General features: G+C 42.1%; 1 protein-coding gene across 12 annotated transcripts in view; it reads left to right on the forward strand.

Annotated features, from left to right (window-relative positions):
* slit2 (slit homolog 2 (Drosophila)) overlaps window positions 1-26849 on the forward strand; it is a 103151-nt gene that overhangs the window by 35466 nt on the left and 40836 nt on the right. For all 12 annotated transcript variants that reach the window (XM_085276887.1, XM_085276889.1, XM_085276891.1 and 9 more), the window contains exons 5-6: window positions 25720-25791; window positions 26744-26815. In XM_085276887.1, the coding sequence (XP_085133013.1) occupies window positions 25720-25791; window positions 26744-26815 (144 nt within the window). The remainder of the gene's footprint in view (window positions 1-25719; window positions 25792-26743; window positions 26816-26849) is intronic.

Below are 26849 nucleotides of genomic sequence, written 5' to 3' on the forward strand. Positions count from 1 at the left end.
ATTGTGTGTGTGTATGTTCAGTCCATGAGTTTAACGTGGGTCAGATGTCAGGAGGCAGAGTTCAGGAGTCTGACAGCTGTGGGGAAGAAGCTGTTCCGGTATCTGGTGGTCTTAGTCCGGAGGCTCCTGTAGCGCCTCCCAGAGGGCAGGAGGGTGAAGAGTCCATGTGATGGGTGACTGGGGTCTTTGATGATTTTCCCAGCCCTTTTCAGACACCGCTTCCTGTAGATGTCTTTTATGGCAGGAAGTGGTGCTCCGGCGATGCGCTGGGCAGTTTTCACGACCCTCTGCAACCCCTTCCGGTCCGAGGCAGAGCAGTTCCCGTACCAGACTGTTATACAGTTGGTCAGGATGCTCTCGATGGTGCAACGATAGAAGTTCACCAGGATGTCTGAGGACAGGTGGTTCTTCCTCAAAGTCCTCAAGAAGAAGAGGCGCTGGTGAGCCTTCTTGACCAGCTTGGAGCAGTTGGTCGTCCAGGTGAGATCCTCGGAGATGTGGACTCCCAGGAACTTGAAGCTGCTCACACGCTCCACAGCCGTCCCCTTAATGTGGATGGGTGGATGTGGGTCAGCATTCCTCCTGTAGTCCACGATGAGCTCCTGAAATGAAATGAAACCAAAGGGACAGAAAAAAAATGTTAAATTACAAAGTATCAGTCCCAGAAGGAACCCAAAGCCTGTGTGTGGTGGAAGTTATATGATTATGCCATCAGCCCCCATCTTATCGAGACTTTTGTCAGTTGTTATACTTTGTTATGCAGAAAGTGGTATTCTGGAGCAGCGCCCTGCAGGTTGAAAAATGATGCTGAAGGATTAGGCGGTATGTGAAAATATGACACCAACTGCTCCTGACTAAGTGTCAGTATGTGATGAGTTGAAGCAGAGCTATGTAGGAGTTTAAAGTTACCTGTGAGCATGGTTTGTGACATCAGAACTCATTTAAAGGTGAATCCTCGCCTAAGAGGCTCAGCTCTATTGTTGAAATTTGAAGCAGGGCATTGCACAGACACTGAACAGTCTTGAAGTGGTCTTTTTGTTTCAAGTAATTAAACTCTTGAAATGTAAATTATTTGCATTCACTGAAGAATTTTATATCACTTAAAGGGGACTTTTAATTTCCTTGAACGTAGTTGAAGTGGATCCTTAAACCTAGCTCTCTTCCTTTAGTCACAGTTCATGTGCTACCTTGACCCTGAACACTGATGAAAGCTCTAGGCTGCCATGTTTGTCTAAGAGGACGTGCAAGAGCCTGCTTGTCTTTTTCCTCCATGTTGTCTTGAGATCCTTTTCATTGGCAGCCGAAAACAGTGCGGCCACTGCTGCGTCCTTCCAGTGTTGCTAGTAATAAAGTTGCGCTGAACTGATTAAATTGAAGGCCAACTTAATGAACTTGTTGGGTTTGCAATGCGGCTGTGTGCATTGGCTAATAAAGTTGTGTTATCAGGATGGCAGGCAGCCTGCACAGCCTGCTGCTTTTCGAGACATGTCACGCTGTGTGCGAGTTAATAAAGTTATGTGTCCTTTGAATGGGTGTAATACAGTTGCCACGGGCGCTGCTGTGTGATGATAGCATTACAGGAGGCATTTTGATTGTCAGTGCAATAGGCTCGAACCAAATGCCTCTCAGTATGATGAGCAGGGCCAGAGGAAGCACACTGAGTTTCTCATTGCTTTTTGTTCCGTGTGACCCATGTGCAGCGGTTTTATTTGACTGCTAGATCTTAACATGATGGATAAACAGAGGAATTGCAGAGAGGAAGGTGATAACAGAAGCAACATGCACTCCCACAGATACATACAAACAGGAATGACGATGTTTGGTGTGTGGCTTCTGTGTCAGGTGGAGCTGAGAAGGGTTGACACCTCGTCAGAGAGTCTGGGAAAGAAGACAGGAGATCTCACTATGTGACACCACGCTTTTTATAGACACAGGGGAAGTAGAGATGGATCCAAATAGATCATGTCTGCTTTACAGGGCCCCTCCACCACTCTGTGGGGTGCGCATGTAAATGCCTGTGGGCCTTTGATTTATAGACCTCTTTTTTAATCTGCTAATCTCATCGAGATTAAAGTCCTATTTATGTAAAGACTTAAAAGAACAACAGAAATAAAACTTTGCCTGCAAGAAACACTGACACCAACAATTAAACAACACAAATTTATACAAAATGAGTCATTGCATGTGGGGATTTTTATGGTCCTAACTGCAAATGGGTTTATTGTTTGCTTTAAACTCTAAGATCAAGTACTTTTGAGTTTCTTGCCATAACTGCAGAAGTTAGAATCTGCAATGTGTTGTCTGGAGATCAAGTAATGACATTGTTGCAGTTGATACAGGAATTGCTGAGATATGCAGAAAGTGTCCTTTTGCATAGGGGGAGTTTGACACATTGGTCACTGTCATGTTAGAAATAGATGGAGTCATGCGTAAAGGTCTGCCTCGGGAAGGGGAGCCTTTCTTAGCCAGGTTTGTGTCCTGTTTAAAAGCTTTTTGTTCTTCTTCCACGCTCTGCTTTGCTAGGGTAATATATATATATATATGTATATATGTATATATAAAAATAAATATATGGCATGGCCTTCAATTGTTTATGCGGCACTTTGGGAGTGAGACCTGTCACATTTAAAATAACCTGGTGCATCATGGTGCCAACAGCAAAAAACGCCAGCGGCTGAGACAGAATGGCACTACTTGACACCCTGGGAATGAGAACTTGCTTAAATCTTTGTTTGTTTTGAGTACAATGGAACACTGTATGTCTTCCAACTTTGCAATAATGTGCATTTAATGTTTCTTTCATGAAGGAAAATTAAGCCTACTGTGATATCCTGTGTTTAACAGCTCTCGTGTATGCACAGTTGAATTCTGTGTGTGCGCTCATACTCTTTTGTGTCTCCAAGATAAATTGATTTCAAAATATAAAAATGTCACACAGGCTGAAGCACAATAGGTTGTAGATTGTTTGTGTGCACGTCGGCATGTGTGCATACATGCATACATAGATGCATGGGTCTGAATGCGCTCTGTGCTCAGCGTGAGCGAGTGAATAAGGGTGAATAGTGCACTGCGGGAATACTGCCCCTCTATAGAAGATAAATGCGCTGATATGACAGTGATACATGGTGATGTTTACAGTAAACCCAAGTGAAGATGAAGGGCTTGACCTCCATGGGATTAAAAGAAAACGGGAAGAGAAAGATGGACTCAGCTTGTAGGATGTTTTTGCTGAACTCTGTTAAGCACAAGAAAATTGGCAATGCTTACATTAATGAAAGAGGACAGTTCATCCATCTCTCTGTCTCTACGGTGAAGCTGTTCTCTATCAGCCCTGTATGATATCACCAGAGGAATGTCATTATTATGTGAACTGACATGGTTGGCTCACGTTCAGTGCTTGTTCAAACAGCCAACATACACCCGCATGCCCCACCCCCAAACACACGCACACACACACACGCACACTCACGAAGGTGCATGTGCGCATTAAGCCAACTCGTCCCACCCCATTACTGGAAACAATTCCTACAGTGTTTGTGAAGTACAGCACGCTCAATGCAGAGCAAATCTCAGCCCTTTCATACCAAAGGAAGGCGGGAAATTCAGCAGTAAACACAGACTACTGAGAAATTAAACTGTTTCCTTTCAGTAGCTTTATGGACTTTCTAAGGTTTCTCGAGTTTACAATTGGACCCCAGTGGACTGTCGTAGTAACAGAAACTCTATACTTTTAGCTGAATTGGTTTTACAGCAGCACACCACTCTGTGCAGCTTTGTATATCCAAGCTGGTGTATAATGTGATATTGGCTGGCTTTAGGAGACTTAGCGCTGCTGCTCTTGATTTGTTGCAACTTTGTGGGAAAGTTGACTGTGAGTGGGATAAGCCCTTTTTGCCTGCCCCTGTGTGTGTGTGTGTGTGTGTGTGTGTGTGTGTGTGTGTGTGTGTGTGTGTGTGTGTGTGTGTGTGTGTGTGTGTGTGTGAGCTGATGGATGAACTTGCAGTCTGGTAAGCAGGGACATTCCCCTCTCTGTTCTCTCTCCGTGCCATGGAAACCAGACAGGAGGGCTATGGTGGCCCACAGAAGCCAAATGAGGCGGCAATAATGCAGCGCTTAACCCCACATTGAAAAATGACTTCATTCTCTCATCAATAGAGCAGCTTCTAACGCCCCGCCACGCTTATGCATGCAGGTACACATGCGCACACGTAAACACACACACAGGGATACACGCATAAGTAACTAAAGGGGGTTTGATGCAGTTAACTGTTATGCTTTACACACACACAGATGCACAGCCTCTCATGCATACACCGTATGTGGTATGCTGCAGTGCGGAGAAACCGGTTTGTTCTTTTGGTTTGATTTGAATGAAGATGTGTACATTTCTGTTTGTGCTTGCATTAATATTCAGTGTGTGTGTGCGTGATACTTTCCTCTCTATTAGGATTCGTTTTAGCCAGCCTAGCAGATGCTAATGTTCTTAGGATGCATTAATATTAATACAAAAAGAAAAAAGAAATTTTGAATGCATTTCATCATGTTGTAAAATTCAAATTATTTTTTGAGCAAACACGGTTTCCTAATTGCTCCCGAAAGTGCTCATTAATTGAAGGTCATCGTAACACAACACTACATGCAACAAAGAGCTTATTGATCTGGCCAGAGGTCCAAGACATTAATCCAAACAGCTGCTATTTTTGTGCGTGACAGACATCCCAAAGGCCTTTTAAGATGCTCCTTCTTTCCAGAGACTCTGTGCTCACTTAGTGCTGGTATTGTGCGGCTTTCTTCCATTTTTGTATGTGTGTGTGTGTCAGTGCATGCATGTCTGAGTTTGTGACAAAAAAAGGCAGAGAGTAAAAGAAATGAGGTATACTGTAATATTATAAGTTGAGCCCTGAGGGCAGCTAGGAGCTTTTAGAGAAAGAGCAACAGAGACTGATGACAGAATGGCAGCCAGGCGTGACGGACAGACAGACGAGAAAACTAAGAAAGTGAAAGAAGAGGCAGATATGTTAAAAGACAAAAGTAAAAGAAAGAAAACAGTAAAGTCATACAGGAATGACTTTACTGTTTTTGACTCCCTATGGAGTCAACACAGAGTGATAAACTCAGAGAGGGAAATCCCTGATTACTGTGTCTGTGTGTTTTTATAATTACCAGTGTCTCTTGGATACCTCTTAGCATCTACACATTAACCAGAGATGAACAGGCTGTGTTTCCACTTCTAAAACATTGCTTGATAGCATGTGTGTGCTTGTTTTTGTCAGGTTTGTTTATCCATGCTTCTTGTGTTGGTTCTTCTGTCCACACGTGTGTGTGTGTGTGTGTGTGTGTGCGTGTGCGTGTGTGTGTGTGTGTGTGTGTGTGTGTGTGTGTGTGTGTGTGTCCACATATGTTGCCCCAGGGCAGCCTCTTTATATTCTCTCCTCTATAAGGGCTCGAACTGAAAGCTTATGGAAATGATAACCTAGATTTGGCTGTATACACAAGAGACACACAGTAGTGTGCAAAAATCTTGAACCGCCCCTCATTTTAGACAGACGTTCTTGTCATTTTTTAAGTGGTGTAGAGTAATAGTTCTCTGGTTCATTCTGAAGGTCTGTTGAAGTCTTTCTTTGGACATTGGATGTTTTTTCCACTCATTTCAGTCCAGTTCATTTTCAGAGGCACAGGGTGATTCCCAAAGAGCTATTAGGCAAACACTTGCACATAACACATAACACACATGTGCAGTGAGGAAACTGACAAGTGAAGATAAACAGTATCTGAAAGTCATGTGTTTAACAAAACCTCCAGAATACACCTGATACACAAGCTGAGAGTGGAGCAAGTGGACCTTCAGTTGATCCTTCTACTAATCACAGTCTCACCAGAAATGGTCTCAGCGGAAGGATGACTGTCAAGAAGACATTATTAAGGAAGGGAAACATAGAGAAAATGCTGAGATATGCAAGATTACAGAAGGACTGGACTAAAAATCAGTGGTAACAGGTCTGATGGAGTCAATAATCCAATTTTTACATTTGTGGTTCAAAATGTCTTCATTTTATATGGAGTAGGAAAGGTACAACACTGAGTGTCGACAGCCATCTGTAAAACACAGTTTTTCTATCCAAGTCACACAGTGGAACACTATCAGTCAGTGGATTGGCCTCCTAGGAGCCCGGACCTCAACAATATTGAAAGAAAGTGGGATCGTCATGACAGAGAATGTAATAAAGGGCAGAAACATCCAAAGAAGAGCATGGACCTCGAGATATAAATGGTTGATGAGCAGAATAAAAAGGAACAATATAATTCAATAAAAAAGAAGTGTGTGCAGGGGGAATAAAGTCATTACTGGAGGTGAAAAAAGGCTCTTTTATTTCCTTACTAGGGAATTGTTTTCTTATTCACTGCTCTTTCTTCTTGCCTTTATCTTTAAAAGGAGAAATTGGGGGGGGTGAGGAAGAAGGAAACGTTAAAATAGACGAGGGTTATAGGGGGACCATCTGTGTGAGTACATGTGTGAGAGCGAGGCCGACCAAAAGGGACAAAGTGCGAGAGAAATGAAAGACAGAGGTTAAAAGCTGCTGCAGTGTCTTGTTAACCTGCGTGGTGGGCAACAATAGCTCAGTAGGACCCCTGCACTCCCAAGCCTGTCTCAAGTGCTGCCTGTCAGTACTTAGAGTGCTCTCTTTCTAATCAGGCAGCCCGCTCTAGCGCCTTCACTATGGCCTCACTAGGGCCTCCCAAGACCCCCGCGCTAAAAAGAAACAATTTCACAACGCCACCCTCTCCAATCCGCTGTGACCAGATCCACCGTGGCTGGCACAATGAATATAACCACTGTGGTTAAAGTTGCACCATTTTCCTCAAAAGTGGCCTGTGCTGCACTCAAGTACTTTTCTTGTGAGTTTTTATACAAGTGGTCATTTTGTGCTTTTTTTAACCTCTGTTGTTTCTGCAGATCACCTGTCAGTCAAACACTCTGTCAAGTGCTGTGCAGGGCTAGCCCATATGTGGGAAGCTTTGCACAACACTTTGTGTAGGCAATTGTAGTTCCTTCAGGTTGCAGTCATCAGTTTTATATATTCCACAAAATTTAGCTTCTACATATTGAACAGTTTTACCATCTGTTGAACCTCACAGCCTGTGGTGTACCGGTATATTTTGTACTGTACTTTAATGTAATTGCTCTGTTTTTATGTATTTTTCCACTTTACACTGATTAATTTACAAGGATTAATTTGACTTTACCTTTTAGGTTTCAATAGGTTTTTAATAATAAATAATATATAATAGTAAAATTACCTGTAACTTATGTGTTGTAAAAATCTGACATCTTAGTATAATGCATGAAATATGTGTCCTTTTGCATGTCTCCATGAGCTCCTCCTATACCATTAGGAGTTGAGCAACCAAACTTTACTCACATGTACATTTAAGGTCCCTGAAGGTTCTTGTCTATATTTTGTTTCCTTGCAATGGAGTAAAATGACCCATTCATAGCATTAATTCACCTATAACAACTTATAAAAGCATGTTGAATTTTAAAAAAAGCAATGGACTAAGATGAGTTTTTTGCATATAAAAGTGGGTCTCAATCAGTCCCAATGTTTTTATGTATATCAGTTTACCCACAGCATGAACACACCAAACAACACTGCAGTATTGGCATGTACTAGGCATCTGTGCAAAGTACTAACAATGAATGCAAACGGGGTGGTTTCTGTGTTTTTCACAAAAAAAAAGCTCATTTATCAAAAGCATTTTTTAAAACTCAGAGCACTGTGTCACATCTTCTCATGAACACAGCAAACATAAGCCACTTGAAGGCATCATGAAATCACACCACCACTAATGAAAGAAACTTATGAGTTGATACCACTTCAGTCACAGTAGTTTGCTGTTAGTCTGGCCATATTTGCTGTCCCTGTTTTGATGTTAAAAGAAACTCAAAAATCAAATAAAAATGACTTGACAGTAGTGAATGGTCTTATGCAAGAATTAGGCTGTTAAATCTTTAAATCAGTGGGGAATCATTTCCTCTGGTGAAACCCAAGACAGAAAATAACCTTTGCCTCAAAAACTTGAACCAAGCGAGAAATCACCATAATTTGTGTTTGTCTTCATATACGTGTATGTGTATGAGAGTGAAAGAGAACGAGTATGTTTCCCATTCTGGCCACCTCAGGACAATAAATTGTGGTGGTAAATGTGTGTCTGGGGCATGAAATGGACTTAGACTCTTTGGAAAAAACCACAGTAGCTCATCTACTTAAACTACACCATGTTTGTGTGGGTGTGTGCATGTTTGGTAGTGTTTTATTGCCCCGCTTAATGTGGAAGACTTAAAGGAAGCATGCGTGCCCTCTTTGGTATTCACTGAGAGAAAGGGAGAAGGACAGAGGAAAGGAGGAATGGAGCAGAGGAAAATAAAGAGGTAGGACACAGGACAGAAGGAAATGAAGAGAAGAGGGTGGAAAAGCAGAGCAATAAGGGAAGTTAAAAGAGACCATGTAGACTGTACATAAAAGACGGGCATATCCACCGTAATAACACCTATTAGTCTGTGAAGTTCTGCTTTAAAGTCTAGAGTTTTCATTACAGCTACTGGAACCAGCATTGACCACATCTGGATAAGAGGCTGATTTGTCAAACATGAATAGACTGTATGGGCACTTTGATAGCCACAGAACTGCTATTTAGTGCTAAGAAAAATACAAACAAAATACCATAACTAAGCTTATCAAAACTGGACATAAAACATAGACTTCTTGGGTGCAGTTGTATTATATGTAACCACGTAACAAGCCATGTCAAGTGTCAGTTACGGATACCACAAAGAAATACAGTTAAGAGGTTCAATTTAGCAGCTTCTGGGCCTGAAAAAGGCCAAGCCCCTAATAATTCTTACCTTTGAACCTTGTTGTTAAACAAGTGAGATGTTTTAAATTAGAGCAGCTGTTTAAGAACAACAGCAAAAAAGCATTTTTCTTTTTAAAGAAACATTTCACAGGACTCTCTGCAGTCACCCCTTAATTGCTTCCATAGGAACTGAGAGGGCAGTAACAGCCAGGTGCTTCTCAGTCCCTGAAAGAGTAAAAAGGTTGTAGTTCCAGCTACACTTGTATTATAAGGAATGCTTGTTCCCTTCATCAAGGTCATCTAGAAGGGACCGTGATGAAAGGTACAAGCTAAAACATGTTGGTCAAGCAATAAAGTGGCTGGAGCTTTAGACTTTATTTTCTTTTTCATGCAGCTTGGAAGTAAGTAAAGGTGTGCAAATTACCACAAATTTGTTAGGAAAGGTTACCAGGAGAAAACCTGTTTGCTCTAAAAAGGACACACCAGCTTAAGTTTGTAAAGTTATTTTCTCAACAAGGACTTTTGGAACAATGTCATTTGGACAAGACCCCGATGCAGATGTTTGGTCGTAATGCACAGAAATGGTCAGTGATACCAAGCAGAGCAGCAAAACTACAACAGAACGGCTGAAAAAGAAAAGAATGTATTGGGAGGATTAAAGTCAATCCATCAGCCTGATTGAAATACTGTGACAGGCCCTAATGGAGTGATGTATAAATGCCTGCAAACCTCAATGAATTGAAGCAAAGTTGTAAAGAAGAGTGGCCAAAGTTCTGATAAAGTCATACAAAAAGGATTTCTTCAACTTATTGATGTAAAAAGGCAGTTTTACAAGCTTTTAAATAATGTGGTGTGCTTAGTTATTCACAGAACTACATAGAGTCCTACTAGGTATTTGAGCTATGAAAATGTTTATTTCCTGCTGTAAAGCTGGGCATTGTAACACGAATATCTATGAAATCTGTCTCAAATGGCCAACTGAGAAACTGCAGGTTTTTTACTTGCCGCTTGGGAAGAATGGATAGAAAATTAGGCTAGAAAAATAATATGTCAACAAGACAAATGTTGAATGTTGTGGAATGGAAATATAGATAAAGGAAAGAAGAGCTTCATGTAAAAACTGGGGAAAGAATTGAGGACGAAGCGGAAGAAAAGATTAGAGAAATTGAAGGGTTGCAAGGAAGGAAAGAAGGAGGTGTAAGTTAAAATGAGTAGCCAAAAAGGGTTTGTGGTCAAGAAGAAAAAGAGGGGAAGGAAAGTGGGGGGTAAAAGCAGAAAGGGGAGATGGGGGGGGGGGGGGGGGGGGGGGGTTGAACAGTATGAGAAAAAGAAAGGAAAAAAGTGTCAAATTTGTGTAAGTGGGTGTAAGTCTGTGTGTGTGTGTGTGTGTGTGTGTGTGTGTGTGTGTGTGTGTGTGTGTGTGTGTAGGGGTGAGAGGTCTATGTCTGTCTTCACCAGGATTAAGCTTCGCCCTTATTACAGCCTCATTACATCAGTCCACTTCTTCCATTACAAACACACACATTCGATGTTGTATTACTGGTGCAGGCACGCACACACACACGCATAGACGCTCTCACACATGCACACGCATACTTATGAATTTAAAAACAGTCGCCATGTCAATCAATCTCTGAGAGGTCAGCGCTGGAGGCTGGTATTCTGAAATGTTAATCAGTTTATGTGTATGCAAGTGTGTAGCTATCTGTGTGTGTGTGTGTGTGTGTGTGTGTGTGTGTGTGTGTGTGTGTGTGTGTGTGTGTGTGTGTGTGGGAGGGTGGACATGTGTGTCACAGCTGTCCAATGCATTACCAACTAACATGACACTCCTGGTGCGCCCACAAACACACACACACACACCCTGCTAATCTAATTTAGTTAACAGCAGCAGGCTTCAGAAAGGAAGCTGATGTGTTTGTGTTGCACAGCGCCTCCTATGTCCCTTCCGCTGGCAGGCAGCTTGTCTAAAATCACTTACTGATTTTAGACCTGAACGTGTTCTCTATATTTGGGACACAAACCTCATGGTGGACATTGTACCGTGGAGGATGAATTTCAGTCCGCGCTGCTCGTGTTGTGCTGTGGTTAGTAAATGGAACAGCAGCATCACGTAGGTCCGGACTCAGCAGCAGCAGTCGGAGAGCTGAAGTGTCTCAACTTGTTTAGTGGAAATGTGGGAAATGTGATGCGGTGCTCTACAGCCCTGGTCCTGGTCAGGGTGTGCGATCAAACACCGTGAGGAGAAGCTCTGTCTGATGTTGACAGTTTTGAGAGCTGTCTTAGAGAGGATTTCACACAGGTTTAAATATGCATTCATAGTTCATAACTTAGTGTTTAAAATAAGCTTATAGTCCCAAAAATGAACTACTTCATATGGATTTCTTATACTCACTTGCTCCGAACTTACCTTTTCCTCCAAATCCTACTTTTACTCCTCTGCCGCCAATAATTGGCTCTCAATGCCATGAATTAATTACTAAATATTAAATGCTTCTAAAAACTCAGAGACAAGACACAAAACAAATATTTTTGCTAAACTAGCCAGTTGCATAAATTCAGTTGTGTTTAATAGTCGCTGCAGATGTTGCTGATGTTCTGACTTATTTTGCAGACCTACAATTTCCATAAATTTGTGAGCTCACTTTTGGAATCTAAACCAATTTCTTTACAGGAATCTTTCAAATGCTTATTGGGACTGGCTTTTGCAGTAACACAATAACTTGCATTGACAGATTGCTCTACCATGCTTAATAATGTCAAACTAACTTACAGTTTATATACCATAAGATGAACATTCATGCTTCCTCAGGTTGCGTTCTTTCTCGGTCCACATGGAAAAATTTAGAACCACCGTGTCTTTTTTATGTAGAACATGATGATTTTCTTGCTTTTTCATGTATTTTTTATGTTTAAGAAATGGCAAAATTGCCTGTTTTTTATATATAGTGCTTTTCTACTCTACTTGAACACTCAAAGTGCTTTATGCATCGTGTCTAATTCACGCATTTGCACAAGCTCCGTTTTCTACATCTAAATGCTTTCAGTCTAACATTCATAGTCTGACAAACACACTGGGAGTAACTTGGGGTTCAGTATCTTACCCAAGGTTGCTACTTAATCAACCAGGAGACTGAAATTTGAACATTTTAACAAACAAATTGTTGGCAAAAGTGGTAAGATTGGCTTACAAGCAATTAGACGTTCCAATACAGTCATTTAAAAAAAATTGTTACATAGTAAGATACAGACATGTTGTCAGCCAGATGTTAATAGTTAAAGTATTCATAATACAGCAGAATGTGGACTATCTGTGTTATATAACAATGTTATGTTACTGTATTTTTAAGGCCATTACGTGTGATATTTTACCTGCAGAATCAGTCAGCAATTTCAAAATAAAATTACAGCAACTTCTGGTAGTTATATAAGGGTATTTGTGGAAAAAGTACAATATATCCCCACGCAATGTGGTGAAGCAGAAATGTAAAGTACCAGGAAAGGGATATACATTAGTGAGGAACTTTAAAATGTGTTTTAATTATCCTACTTGAGCTTCCTCTCACCCTGTGACAACTAAGAAAGGCTCCAGCCCTCTGGATATCAACTACATATTAGTGCCATGAATATGAATATTTTTCTTTTAGCAGAAAGAATGCAAATCAGGAAGTAATTTTAAAAAGTCATTTTAAACATTAACAATGTAAAACTTTGTGTTAGTTTTTCCCAAATGAACACACAATCACCGAGGATCTCTTTCTCAAAATTCCAGACCTCATATGCTTAAGTAGTTTTTCATTAGTGACATATATGTGCACACATAAATGTGCGCGCGTGTGTGTTGTCTGGCTGGTGTCCAGGAGACTTAATGGCCAACGCTGTTTGCTTTCATGGCCAGTCTTTCCAACTCACTGCTCAGAGGAATGCAGAGCGCACACAGTAATTTTGCTCACTTCAGCGCATATGGTGTTTCAGTAAATGTGGCACAAATGCATTAAAAACCCAAAGAAGCAATCCTGAAAGCCTACAACTAGCCTGGATTATGCGTGACTTCTCATTCTCACACTGTTGGTCATATGGAAATAGATCCTCAGCTTCTTTGTTTGCTCTCTGTTTTTCTTTCCCGTCTTTTGTCTCTCACCACTCTCACTCTTTGTCTTCCTTCTATCAGTCTCAAATATTGTATTTATTTTGACACATGCCCAATAAACAAAAATTGTTCCCGGGCATGGCGTCTTTGCCAGTAACTGCCACATTTTAGCACCAGAGTTGCAGTGTGTGTGTGTGTGTGTGTGTGTGTGTGTGTGTCTGTGTGTGTGTGTCTGTGTGTGTGTGTGCTGAGTGGACAGTGGACAGATGGTGCAGGACAGCTGGTCCAGAGTGACAAGTGTGTGTGACCCAAGCCTCTACGGTGGTGAAAGAAAGAAAGACAACATTGACGGAGAGAAACTATTTGAAGAGGAATATTTCAGCTAGCCTGCAATTGCCGGGAGCTGGCAAACAGAGGGGTGGAGGAGATGGGTGTTGTCGGGGAGGGGGGCGGTTCTGGAGACATCTTGAATAGATTTGGAGTGAGACAGAGAAGAGGAGGTGGAGTAGCGATAAAAGAAAAGCAGAAACTATGCCTTTCTGCCAATTTGTTCTTTTTTTCTGAATAGCGCCTGGATTTCTTTCTGATGGCCACAAATGTTGTTCTTCCATCTTTTTGTGTTCGCCTCTGGCCCCACCCCGTCTGTCGTCCTCTCCTCCCCCTGGTCTCTCCCGCTCTCTCTCTGTGAAGCATTGTGCAGGTGCCGGGTCAGATACTGTAAACTGCCACAGCCTCACAGTCGAGCGGCTGACTGATGAATCGCTCATTTCCCCAAACACCCCGAGTAGACGATTGACAAGAGGCTCATTTTCACACTGAGTTTAAGTGAGAGGCCTCGGGGGAGGAAACACTTTCTGTCTCTAACATACACACAACACACACAGATGGTGACACACACTCTAATAGTGCCTGATGGGAGAAATGTGATCTGCCTCTGCTCTTACGCGATGACCACCTCCTTTTTAACCTGCTTTAATGTGAGCTGAAGCCAAGAGGCCACAACGACCCCGAAGAAGCATCTGCATGTGTTACATTTGGATGTGCTAGTACTGCTAAAGAGCAATTTCATTCATCTGAATAAGTTGGAAAATATTTCTTTTTAAGCAGATACATGACATCTCTGCTTTGTGATTGACTGGCTACCTGCGGTTAAGAAAATGGATGAATGGAAATGACATTGCAGAGGTTTCCTTTGTAGATCAGCTGTCACGCTGATGTCACTCACTGCTGAATACCTGAAATTCTTTGAGAAAGATATAAAGAGGAAGGATATGAAGTAAAAATTCTTTGTATGTTGGCACAGATGGGGTGTGACATATTTAAGACTCAAGGACACCCTCAGGTTTTGGCTCACTTTTTAGGTTATAACCACTGCTTAATCAAACTTAGATTAATAAACTGTAGCTGACCACGCATCCCATCGGGTTAACCTCCTGAGACTTGGTATCCTCATACAGGGACATTACAATAAAGTGTTTTATGCTTTGTTAAGCAGTGGTCATTTTATTGTGTTATGCTGTAAAATAAACCCACTGTCCCCATTTATGAGGACATGCTTTAAAAAATGCTCTCCATTTAAAGATGGTGCTTAGTCTTTATATTTATCAGGTCTTCCCAAAAGCTCTTAAAGATGCAACCCAAACAATAAGAAATTCAGCAACTGACTTTTAAGGAGGATTGTTTTTTTTTTTCTTTCGTGTTACTAAATGCCTGAGTTACAGTTTTTTACAGCCGCTAGGACACATTTCTCAATACTTAGGTCACTTTTGCAAAACACTTCACACAATCCTCCTAACTGACCGTCAGCTTGGCAAAGCAGTTCATTCCACATTCAAAATGCACTACAACTACCAAAACACTTCATTCAGGTCTCAAATAAACTCATTCTTCCAGAACACTAGCAAAGGTTGACAGCCGACAAACTTTGTCATCCACAAAACAATGACCTGAAAAACACTAACAACATGTAGCATGACACAGTGTTTTCTTGTGTAAAACAAGGACACATCTCTGTTTATAATTTCAATATATGTTACTGGAATGAATCAGACATCATGCAGAATTCGTTAATATTTGTTTATGTATTTTTAGTTTTTTGCACTAAGTAATCCCAAAATACAAGAATTTGTATACACACCATCCACTGATACACATACAATAGTAATGCTAATCTACTCGGTCTTCCCTATTTGGCCACAGGTTCTCATCCACATCACATCTTATGTCATCTAGGGTAATACACCTAGGAAATAATCTTCTGGCTGCCAGAATTGAAGGAGTTGAAAAATTGAAGGAGTAACACCAGTGTAGATGTTCATCTACAATGAGAATCAGCTGTGGCTGGTTAAACTGCATTTTTAGATTTAAAATATGTTTCAATAAAATATTGCTGTTGGATTTTGCTGTCTTTTCAAGTTTTGCATTGTGTTATTGTTTTGGCCATAAGTTTAACAGTTTTGAAAACAGTATGTAAGCACATGCAAAATGTCCTGTACGTACAAAGATTTTTGGCAGTTGTTGTGTCTGAGTGAGAAGATAATTCATGAAATTTGAGAGATGTAGTCATTGAATGCATTTTGTGCCAAAACAATGATAACTGGTCCTCAGTTTAGCCCACATAGACTTCTGTTGTGCTCACTGTGTGAGGAGTTTTGCAAACGTGACCTAAGTATTGAGAAATGTGTCCTAGCGTCTGTAAAAAACTGTAATGCTGTGAATCTGTCAACACATGTTAAATATCATTCTGACGACTCAGCCCGTTCATTTTGTTCTCATGGGTTCTCTTGCATGACATATACTTCATTGATGGTTGTGTCTCCTAGGATTAAAAAATAAATAATTAAATAATTGAATGTAGCACTGTGACAATCTCCAAATTTAAACATATGAGATGGCATAAAGGTGCTGCAATTCAATTTTTTTTTTTTATAAAACAAAAATATTGAAATTAATGGAAGAGAAAAAAAAAGACAGCAAAGCGTTCTTCCAGGACGATGATGTGCCATAATGTCTAGAGCTAAAGTTATTACTATTTGTAGATTTGTTGTTTAGTCAATCAACAGACACCATATATTTGCCTAAACTGAATCTTAAATCTTGGATCTTAGGCTGCAGCATTTTTAATAACTGACAGTAAGTCAGTTTAGAGAAGAAGTACTAATAATTCAAAGGTTTCAAGGAATGCTACTTATTTCCTTGGAATGCTGTGAGAGCAATGGGATCGTATTTGGGTGGGCAGAGGCGATTGTGAGCGTATGCATCCTTTGTTCGCTATTTCCACACACTGTACAGACTAAACAAATGTTGCTCTGGTACAGCAAATCTTTGTCTGTCTGTCTCTTTGTCCACAAACTCCTCCTGGACCGCCAGGAGTTAAGCAACCAAATTTGGCACACAGGTACATCATAGGAAGGTTCGTAAAGGTCCCTGTCTATATCACATGTCGTGATGTGTAGCAACCACCTAATGATAGGCTAAAAGTTTTCAAGTTTCCAAGCAACTATCGATAACCTGTGATATACTTCCAGGGGTGAGCGACTGAAGCAACTACCAATGAGAGGGCAGCTACATTAGAGGGTTACCTTGGAAACCAGAGTCTGGAATGGCCAGTGTGGACACAGCTTTAATCTTAAATGCTTTAACACCCCCAACATATTTTTTTTTAATTTCACTAACATTGAATTTATGTCCACAAAAGTTGAATTATACATGTAACCACCTAGCAATAGGCTAAAATCTCTCATAAGGAATTTTAAGGGTCTTATTATCTATAAGCTATTAACGAATTACTCTTAAATACTGCAATGACCTTAACATAAGGTGTTACCTTATCAGCATGATCACAAAGACATGTGTAAACTGGAGATGTGTATGTGTATATGTAAGGAGGGCTTGCCAGCATGTCACTCTAATCTGCTGGGTAAACACAAGGAAGGAAAGACAAAACCGCGCAAACTGCTGAATTAAGAGATGTGAGAAGTGGTGTGTGTGTGTGTGTGTGTGTGTGTGTGTGTGTGTGTGTGTGTGTGTGTGTGTGTGTGTGTGTGTGTGTGTGTGTGTGTGTGTGATTGTCTCTGCCTGTCTTGTCATGGTTTGTAAACTGTGAATAATGACACCAGGGTGAGTAAGTGATCGTCAGTGCAGTCCTCTGCTACTCTCCACACTCGTGCTCACACGTTATGCCTCTTTCCACAGATCTGCTAACCCCTCATTCCTGATATACAAACACACTCTCCCCGACCACAGACCATAACTTCCTAAGCTCAGCTGTCAATCTCACCAAAAATGTTGCTAGAGGGGGGAAAAACTGACTTCTGTATTTTATAGCTGTATCAAAACCATTTTTGTGCCGTTTAGTTGTTTATTTGTTATCATCAGTGGGTCGCTTTGAACGGCAAAAAGCAGCAGATGGGCTGTTAGGGTTTTAATGATGACAATTTAAGCGTCAGACTAAAATAATACACATGCAGGTTAGGGATCTTTCTCACCACTCCCTCCTTAAGCCAAAGCATTTACTTTAAATAGAATGCTTCTGGATGTCTGACTGTGCGGGATTGCAGGATGACAGATGAACTGCACAAATGAATGATTGATGTATGAAAAGAGTGATGCAATGATTGAGCGATCAGGAGAATGGTGCAGCGACTGATGGATGAAGCGAATTGTGGGGGAAAAATTGATGGCAAAGCTAAGTCTGAAAATGACAAAGGATCGTTGGGCACCAGATTGATACATTATCCGCTAGTGAGAGGGTTTTTTTTCTGTAAGTCGCTGAGGTTTTAAATGGAAAGGAGGCAGACGAGAAGGGAGGTGGCTGCTTGCTGCTTCAGCTTATTGGGTCATGGAGTTTGTGGCAGATCAGGTCAAAGACGTGGGTGAAAAACTTTCTGACCTGGCAGTGGATAGGCAGGCTGAGGCACACATGCAGGCAGATGCACAAACCCACACAAATGGACACAGACGCACAATCATGTGCTGTCACTTTCTATTTATCTTTTCTATTTATTATTGTATGGCAGTGTAAGAGGCAAACAGGAAAAGGATATGATGTCACTCACCAAGGGCTTGTGGCCACCAAGTGGTCTGGCAACTCATCCAGTGGAGGTCATTTTAGCTGTGGTGTGTGTGTTTGTGTCTACATCTTGTGTGTGTTTTGGACGCTCTTCCAGGCAAAGACTGCAATAAATTTGGTCATAGTGCTGAGCTGGTTTTAAAATTCAAACACATGCAGACACACACACACACACACACACACACACACACACACATAGCCTATCTGTCATAGGCAGTGTGTAGGTGTTAGCGTAGGGGTTATTGACTCGTAGAGACAGAGACAGCAGCGAGCAGCGAGTGAACACACTGCTATCGGAATACGATTAATACTGTCTGGCTGATGGATTAGACTCATTACAGAAGGAGCAGGGCAGGAGGAGGGTGGTGCAGGGGATGTGGGAGAAAGAGACAGAGAAAGTGGTGGAGACAAAAGGATGGAAAGACCCCCAAAGGAATGAAGAAAAATCAAGATGAAAGACGAAAGGGGGGGGAAGAGAAATGTCAAGAAAGAAGTTAAATTTATGGAATGGACGGAGACATCAAAGATGAAATATTCCATTACATTTAAATACTCTTTAATTAAAATGAGATCAAACATCTTTAGAAATCTGGAGGTTAAAAAAACTGAAAGTCCAAGTTGACCATTAGAGGGTGCTCAAAAAGCAGTCTCCTTCAAAGATTTCACTCAAATTATGACCAACACGAGGCTCTACACAGGCACCACTGAACAACTGGTTTGAATTGTTGCATTTCTTTCACTCATTAAAACTGTAAGTCCTCTTTGGGATATGTACATATGTTTATGTTCTTAGAAAGAAGGAATCTTTATCATCGCCAATGCCAGTTAAAGCAGCTTGACTGATAAGCACATGCGCTAGATCAGTAAACTCATGCATGTGTTGATTTCCTGGGGATTAAAATGTTCTCAGCATCTCCGGCATTTGATGTTTCTCCTCTTCCATTTGCCAAAACATGTCTTAAAATGCTTGCAGAATGACGGGAAGAAGAATTGCTTCTAACACGCGTGTTGGAGGAGCACAGGTGCAGGCCACAGTGGGATGGCCTGCTCTGTTGAGCCAGCTGCAAATCTAAATATCATCATCAGATGGTCCCCATTATTAAGTGCTTCTCCTCATATGTAATTACTGCATTACTGCGAGCCATGTCTATCTCTCCGCTGTGAGTGTGTGCGTTAGTGCAACAGATGTATTTCTCACTTGTCTATAATTACACGTGTAAACATTTCAGATGATGTCATGGTCTCAGAACGCTGACTAATCCGTTCCTGGGCTGGAAAGCAACGTAGTCAGTCTGCTTTTACACACACACGCACACATCCAAACACACACACAAATGTAAGATTTTTTTCAGCTTTGCCCTCTTTTCTTTAGCTGGTAAAACAACAATGTATATTTAGTTTTTAGTTTCCTCAGCAACAAGTGTGGCACGTGGCTTGCAGCTGGCTTTGTTAAAGAAATAACTAACTAAATAAAAGATTGGTGAACAATTGAATGAAAAATGCGTGAGCTATTTATGTAGGAGATCAGTAGGCAGAATGTCGCTTTTCTGCTGAGAAATCTTGGCTTTGCTCTCTCTGCATTCAAACTATAATCGAGGAAACATTGCAAAATAAAACCTCAAAATCAGCTGGAAAAGTAACACAGCTCTTACCACATGAGCTTCTCTAAGCTGGGCATTTTGTAACTCACGGAGGCAACACACACACACATGCGTGCGCACCTTCTTTTGGGCAAATTGCCACCTCTGCAGGACAGGCGCACCCACGTACACACAGGGGACATCTCTGTCAAGTGAAAATGTCCCATAGGTGTCCACCCTTGCCCCGTAACCATAGCAACCCTCTCACCTGGTATTCAAAGTATGTGCGTGAGGTGTGACAGTGAATAAGGGAAATAGACAATGAGATGGGAAGAGAGGGAGAGAGTGAGGAGGACTGCAGATCTGTCATTCATGAGCAAAGTCAATATTAGTTTAGGAGAGGGGGACTGAAGGAGAAGGCTGAAAGAGGAGGCGATCTGTGTGTGGGAGGGTGTGTGTGATTCTGCATAATAACTATCTCTTTAAGGAGGGAATAGTAAGAATCCTTTTTTTTGTTCGTTTATTAGTTCTGAAATTCTGCTGCCCAAGATTTACAAGATGTGCTTAAATTTAAACCAGAGAGATCATGACGCGCACACCAGGCGCACGCATTCGTCCACACTGCCAGGTGCCAGTCCTGGCCCAGTGCGCTCAATAATCCATGGCATTGTCTTCAAAAGGTCTACTCTCCTCCTTCTCCTTTCTCCTCTCATCTCCTCTCTTTTCTTTGTGAGTCTTTCTCCTCCTAATTGCTCACAGAAGTGTGATCTTTGGGGGTCCACTAATGGCACCGCTGCCCGAATTAGCTGGAGGATCTGACTGCAGACACACTAGCGCATACTGAATGTCCCAGCATCATTTTTAGCCTCCCTGACCATCTCTTCATAAAGCCCCTCCAGCAAAAACTGAAACTCACTCCTTCTCCTCCTCTTCTTCACCTTCTCCTCCTTTTTTCTTTTTCCTTTTTGACTCTTTCCAGCTTCGTCTTTGCCCATTCACACATTCTAAAACTTAATAGGATTAAGGTCTCCGAAAGGGATTTGAACAAGATGATTAGTTTACTGCACTGCCAACTCCGACTCATACCCTACCACACACACACCCACACACACACACACACACACACGCTCTGCCACAGGAACCCCCAGTCTGCTGGACCTGGGAAGAATCTTGTGGCGGTAGGCTTCGTACAAAAGAGATTCAGAAACTGTATAACAGTAGGTAAGAGTTTGTGTATGTGTGTCCGGCGTGAGACACAAAAAACAGGGAGGAGGGGAAAGGATGAGGGGTGCATGTGTGAGAATTGAGTAGTGCTCTTTCATGCTTAGGTCTTCTTAGACACGGAGGGTGTCAAAAGCCCCCCTCACATTGAAAAGGTCCTTTAGAAAAGCAGCTCTAAGCTCTCAACACTGAAGACCTGACTCTGTCGCGCATACACTCCTGCGCACACGCGCGCACACACACATCCTGGACCACCAGAGGTGAGAAAAACAGGAAGATCCGTAGAAGATCCATTCGCACCAAAATGGATTTCAACAGTGTGAAAACAGACAAATACAGCCAGCATCTGGACAGATGTCTCACATAGTCAGACTGGTCCACTTTGCCCTCCTGTTCACCTGTTTTAAATTGAGTCTGTATACAAATCATAGCCACTAACCACTGTCACTTAAGGTTCATTTAGGGACTATACTGGAAATTAGGTGTTAATTAGAGCTAAGTAACAGACTAATAAAACACTAGAATTTCACTCATAGAAAATGGAGTGCAGCATTCTTGGATGTTGTGTTTTTACCCAAACACCAAGTTATGTCATTTGTAAGATAATAGCATGAAAATGCTCCAGAAGGACCTACAAACTTGATTAAGAAGTAGAATTGAGCAGCTCGAATTAGCTGAAGTTAACCCAGACAACCACTGCTCATGCAAGGAAATCCATACCCCAAGCAATGCACAACTGTAACAATTGTAACCCTCCCTACATTTGGAAGGACTGTAAATGTCATTATTTCTGTTGTAAAGTTGTAAAGTTGTGTGTTTTAACACAGGCTTCTTTGGGGCTTTCCTTGCTTTTGGAGTCAGCCTCAAGTGGCCATTTGAGGAGTTTGAGTTTTCGACACTTTACTGTTGGTTTTACTTTTCTGCCCCGGAGCTTGATGCTTGGTTTCATTGTAGCCAAACTCACAATTTAGTATTGTCATTTACACATTTTTCTGTGATGAGACCGAAAAGCAAACGCTGCCCGGCTTTGGCACACCGAGGCGTCGGCCAAATCGTTATAAAGGACGAAGAGTGGTCTGAGCATCTATGCTGACATTTAAAATGTGTGACCACAGCGAGGATTAGAGGTTACAGGAAGCCGGCATTTTAACTGCTTTTTGGTAACATTCCTGACCGAAGACTTTTTCATTGTTTTCAAAAAGCTCAAGTTTTCTGGTGCACTCCAAAACCTGAGGCCAGCATTTTAAGATTTATCTGCGCTCTCAAACAGCTCAGTTACTGAGTGTGAAAAATAACAGCTTGGTGTGGACGGAGGGAGAAAACAGGGGCACCAAGTTTTTTTAGATTTATCTTTCTTAGGGTGGATGTCAAAGAAAAAGTGCAACACAAGGAAGAGAGCGAAATGGGACAGAACATTTTCGGTCCTTGCTGCTGTGAATTTGATGCATGTACAGTATCAGCATCGTGTGGCACCGCGTCTGTGTGTGTGTGCGGTTAAATCTCTTTTTCTACACATCATGGATAGAGGCTGTCAGCTGTTTGTTTCAGCAGCGACTGTGCCTAGGATTGGTGCGTGCATGTGCATGTGCATGCGTCTGTGGGTGGACGTGTGTGTGTCTTCTCTTTCAGAAGGTTCCTAACTTAGCAGCATGATATAGTTCCTGTGTGGGTCTAATACCCCCAGCCCCTTCAAACAAAAACACACACGCACGGACATGCACACGCTGGGCTCAGCGGGAGCCTCTTTTAATGAAGCCAGCCTCCCAGTTCAGGCTTAAGGGGCAGAGGTGAGGGGTTAAACCTTGGGGAAGTCCAAAAACAAGACCAATTTAGGAGAAGAGGAAAAGACAGAGAGAGAAAGAGAGAAGGATGAAAAGGAAGAGGAAGTTTGAGAAGAAAAGATAACGTGGTGGGTTGAACATTCACTAAAAAATCATTTAAGTGGAGATGAAACTGAATCAGGTGCATTGGCGCCAAACGGAGGAAGAAAATCCACTCCAAAGTCGCTAAGAAGTCAATTTACTAGGCGGGATATTCACTCTCTCTTTCTTTGGTGGTCTGAGTGATGAATAGGGTTTAGTGTGGCCTTCTGCACTTCCTTAAGAGCCCCCACATTAACCCAGACTGCCACTCACATGTGTATGCATGTACTAAGTGTACATGAGTGTGTTGTGATATGTGTGTACGATATGTAAGTGTTTGTGTGTGTGCAGTCTGTCTGTTGTTGTGCATCACAAGGGCAGAAAAATTGCTCAGAATCAATTTTCAATCATCTCAGCGCTTTCGAGGATGACGGTGTGTGTGTGTGTGTGTCTCTCGCTCTCTCTCACACACACACAGCACTTCTTTCCTGTCCTCTGATGTTTACCAAGCTACATTACTGTAATTGCCACAGCAACAAGTTGTGTGTTCCCAAGTGAAGTGTCTGTGTGTGTAAACAGTGAAGGTTGTGTGCAACCTAAAGCACAAACTGTCGAGCTGTCAGAGCTTCACATTTTCGACGTTAACAACTTTTTACTGATTGTTACATCTGATACAAAGATGTAGTGGATGCACACACTGGGTGCTATATGCACTGCTGTGTGTGTGTGTGTGTGTGTGTGTGTGTGTGTGTGTGTGTGTGTGTGTGTGTGTGTGTGTGTGTGTGTGTGTGTGTGTTGGGTTAAGTTAAAGAACATTTATTTGGATTTCGAGCTCCAGCGGTTAACGGAGCACGGCTGTTTTCCAAACCCCCTTGGTCCTGTAAAAACAGTATCAGGATACACTCTATTTGATTCAGACCAGCCACTTTGTGTGTGTGTGTGTGTGTGTACGTATCTGCATAAAAGAGAAGAAGCACACGTGTGTTCGCTTTGCGTGTGCAAAACAGCAAAGGTGAACACATTTTACTGGGGGGGGCTGCAACTAATTATTGCTTTTTCCCGTCACAATTTTCCGGAGCTCAGCGTGTCGTTCTCAGATCCTTGTTTTGTCTGACCGGTAATCCAACATCCAAAGATTCTCAGCATACAATGATTCACAGGGCAGAGAAAGCAGCATCATAACCACTTGAAAGATTAGGCAGTTGTAAAAAATGATCTACGTCTTCTATTGATCATCTTACATTTAATTCTCTTGTGTTCGCACAAATCGCCAGCTTACATTTGGCAATTATGTGCGGAAGAAATAAAAGCCCAGAGACTCTGAACTGCAGCGATGTAAAATTGAACTTCTATATGCAGGAATAGATCCATCTCGAATGCAACGTTCAGCACACTTTCGCTGACTTAAAGTGCACTCACTTGTGTCATTTTGACACTTGAGAGTGAACTTGTGCCTCAGCTCTGACACTTTGAACATCTTCAAAACATTTACCTGCCAACGCCACAATCTGTTGCCGTGGTTGCAGAATGATGGATTACTTTTCTTCAGTATCACTCCTAACACACGCCTCTTAAAAAGCTACAGTTACCAGAGGACTCTTGTTTACATTGTGTCTTTGTGCCCCTGCTGTCTGTCTCAGCTGTCAATCCAAAGCTCACAGCAGCTAGCCAGCCCTCCCACAGGCTCGTAAGCTAAAAGAAGCATTTTCATTGTCTTTTCAGTTGGATATTAAGGCTCCAAATGAACAAGCCACTTTGTTGTTTTTAGTCTTCAAAACGCCCCGCTTTGTAATTTTTCTCTATTACTGGCAACAAATTACCACTTCAGATGAAGGGCTGGAAGCAGCAGGTGGAGAGATACCTGTAGCGCTGATTAAACGATCACAACTGCAGGAATGCGAGGAATGTGGATGGGCATTAGCTGTTAGCCGATTAGTGTGGCAGAGGACACAGTTGGGGTCGAGAGCTGGAAGGTCAAAGGTGAAAGGTCAGGTGGTCTGTCTGGAACTTGGGTTTGTATTGGAAGCAGAGGACACATGCAGAAACACTCGCTACCGGGCAGCCTGTGGTGCTTTTAGGATGCCTGAGTGTCATCTTTCCAGAGCTGCTTGAGTGCTTTGATTTTACATGCTGTAACACATTTTGACCCGACAGCTGAATTCATTCTTGTGCCTGTGCTTTATGTAATTTATTTATATTTGCACATGTGCGTATGTGATTAACACCTCTGTTCGTGTAACTATTTGTGAGTACATCCTTCGGCACCTTTAAGGGCATGTGTGTGTGTCCTTTATAAACCAAGCTGCAGCACCAATGAGTGTTAGGATGTATGTCACATGATGGCAAGCACTATAATAACATTTAGTCAGTGAAGCACCTGTTTGTATGTTTGAGGGTATTTATACTTCTATGGGTGCATGCATGTTAGCACGTTCTGCATGTATATCACTGACTGCAGTAAGTGTTTCCTTTTTTAATGCCAACCTGTCGCTTTTTTGAAGTAGCTAAAAATTAAAGTGTATGTAAACTCCAAAACACACACACACACACACACACACACACACACACACACACATATCCATCACTCACTCCTTAAAAGCAGGGGAGGAGAGGGTGGTTGGAGTGAGGTAGAGATGAGTGGGAGTGATGAAAGAAGGAACAGAAATCTGAGGTAAGTGGAGGTCACTAGTGCCCCCTACAGGCTGCCGGAGGGCTCAGAGCCTCTTCCACCTGACTCGTGTGGATGTTCAAAGCAGACAGTTGAATTGCATCTGGCTCTAAATGTGTGGACACTTCACAAAGGAAGTGTTTTATGTATCCCTGAGAGATGAACCAAGACGGCTGATTATATTTGAGGAAGAAGTACTCTGTGTTGATGGAACTCAATTTTGCAGATGATCAATCTGGCTCTGAAGCCCTCCACCCACAACTTCTGCATTTTGATGATTATATCAAGTACTTAGTCTGCAAAGCAAGTGGCCCTGTGATATCTTGGCTTAACTCTGTGCTGCCTTTATTTTTTCTGTCTCCTTCTCTGTACAGTGATCTCAGCGAAAACCAGATTCAGGGAATTCCAAGGAAAGGCTTCAGGGGAGCTGTGGAAATCAAGAATCTGTAAGTAGCACTTTGGCAACACTCTCTCTGCTTATATGTGCGATGTGGTGTAGTGTGGTGTGCATGCGGTTCTATAGGCGTTCACACGTATGTGGCACCTCCTTTCCGACATGTTTGAGAATGTGCACAGCACCCATTTGCCTGTGCATCAATATTTAATTGTGGTAAATGTCATGTGCCTCCTGCCTGCTGTATTGACTGGCACCGCTGCTCGTTAGCAGCTGTGTGCGTGTCTGTGTTCATGCATTAGAGCGCGGATTACACTGTGTGTGTCACATCACTGGCATTTTGCCGTTTCCTCCCTTTGTTTTGCCTCACTCCGAGTTATGATAATTGTTGGTCATTTCACAGGTAAAAGTAATTGCCCATCTTTAATTCTATAAATATGGATTTCTCAACTTTTAGGGCTTCCTGTGGTTTTTTAAATGTCTTGCAATTATTCTAAAAGGACAGGGCATCGTGTGTGTGTGTGTGTGTGTGTGTGTGTGTGTGTGTGTGTGTGTGTGTGTGTGTGTGTGTGTGTGTGTGTGTGTGTGTGTGTGTGTGTGTGTGGGCATCCATTAGAGTGCGGATGACAGCATGATTTAATGTCCTTATGTCTTAATTAAATTGTTTCAGCAAACCGACTTTGAGAAAGAGTCGGGGGAGAGAGAGGAAGAGGGACGAGGTATAGAGCAGCGCATACAAACTAGATGTCAGAAGAGAGCAGGAAACAGGAATGAACACACAGATAAATGCATTCAGAAATGCAGCTACGAAGAACAAAGCTACCAGGAGACCAAACTTTTTTTAAAACAGAGAGAAGGTGAGGGTGAGACAGAGAGAGGTTACTAAGGAGTTGAGTTGTTTTCACCTGGAGCCAGCCGAAGCCTTAAGATATACCTTTTAAACACCTTGATGTCTTCAGTTTCCCCTTTCTTTTAATTCCGTGTGTGTACATGTGTGTGTGCAGCCAGTTGGACTACAACCACATCAGCTGTATTGAAGATGGAGCTTTCAGAGCGCTACGTGACCTGGAAGTACTGTGAGTACCTGCAAAAAGCAGAGGGTTTGGTGAG

Source organism: Mchenga conophoros, linkage group LG6 (genome assembly GCF_057382185.1).
Source record: "Mchenga conophoros isolate Kocher_MC1m ecotype Shallow Benthic linkage group LG6, M_conophoros_male_GT1.1, whole genome shotgun sequence".
In the NCBI taxonomy this organism is placed as follows: Eukaryota; Metazoa; Chordata; class Actinopteri; order Cichliformes; family Cichlidae; genus Mchenga; species Mchenga conophoros.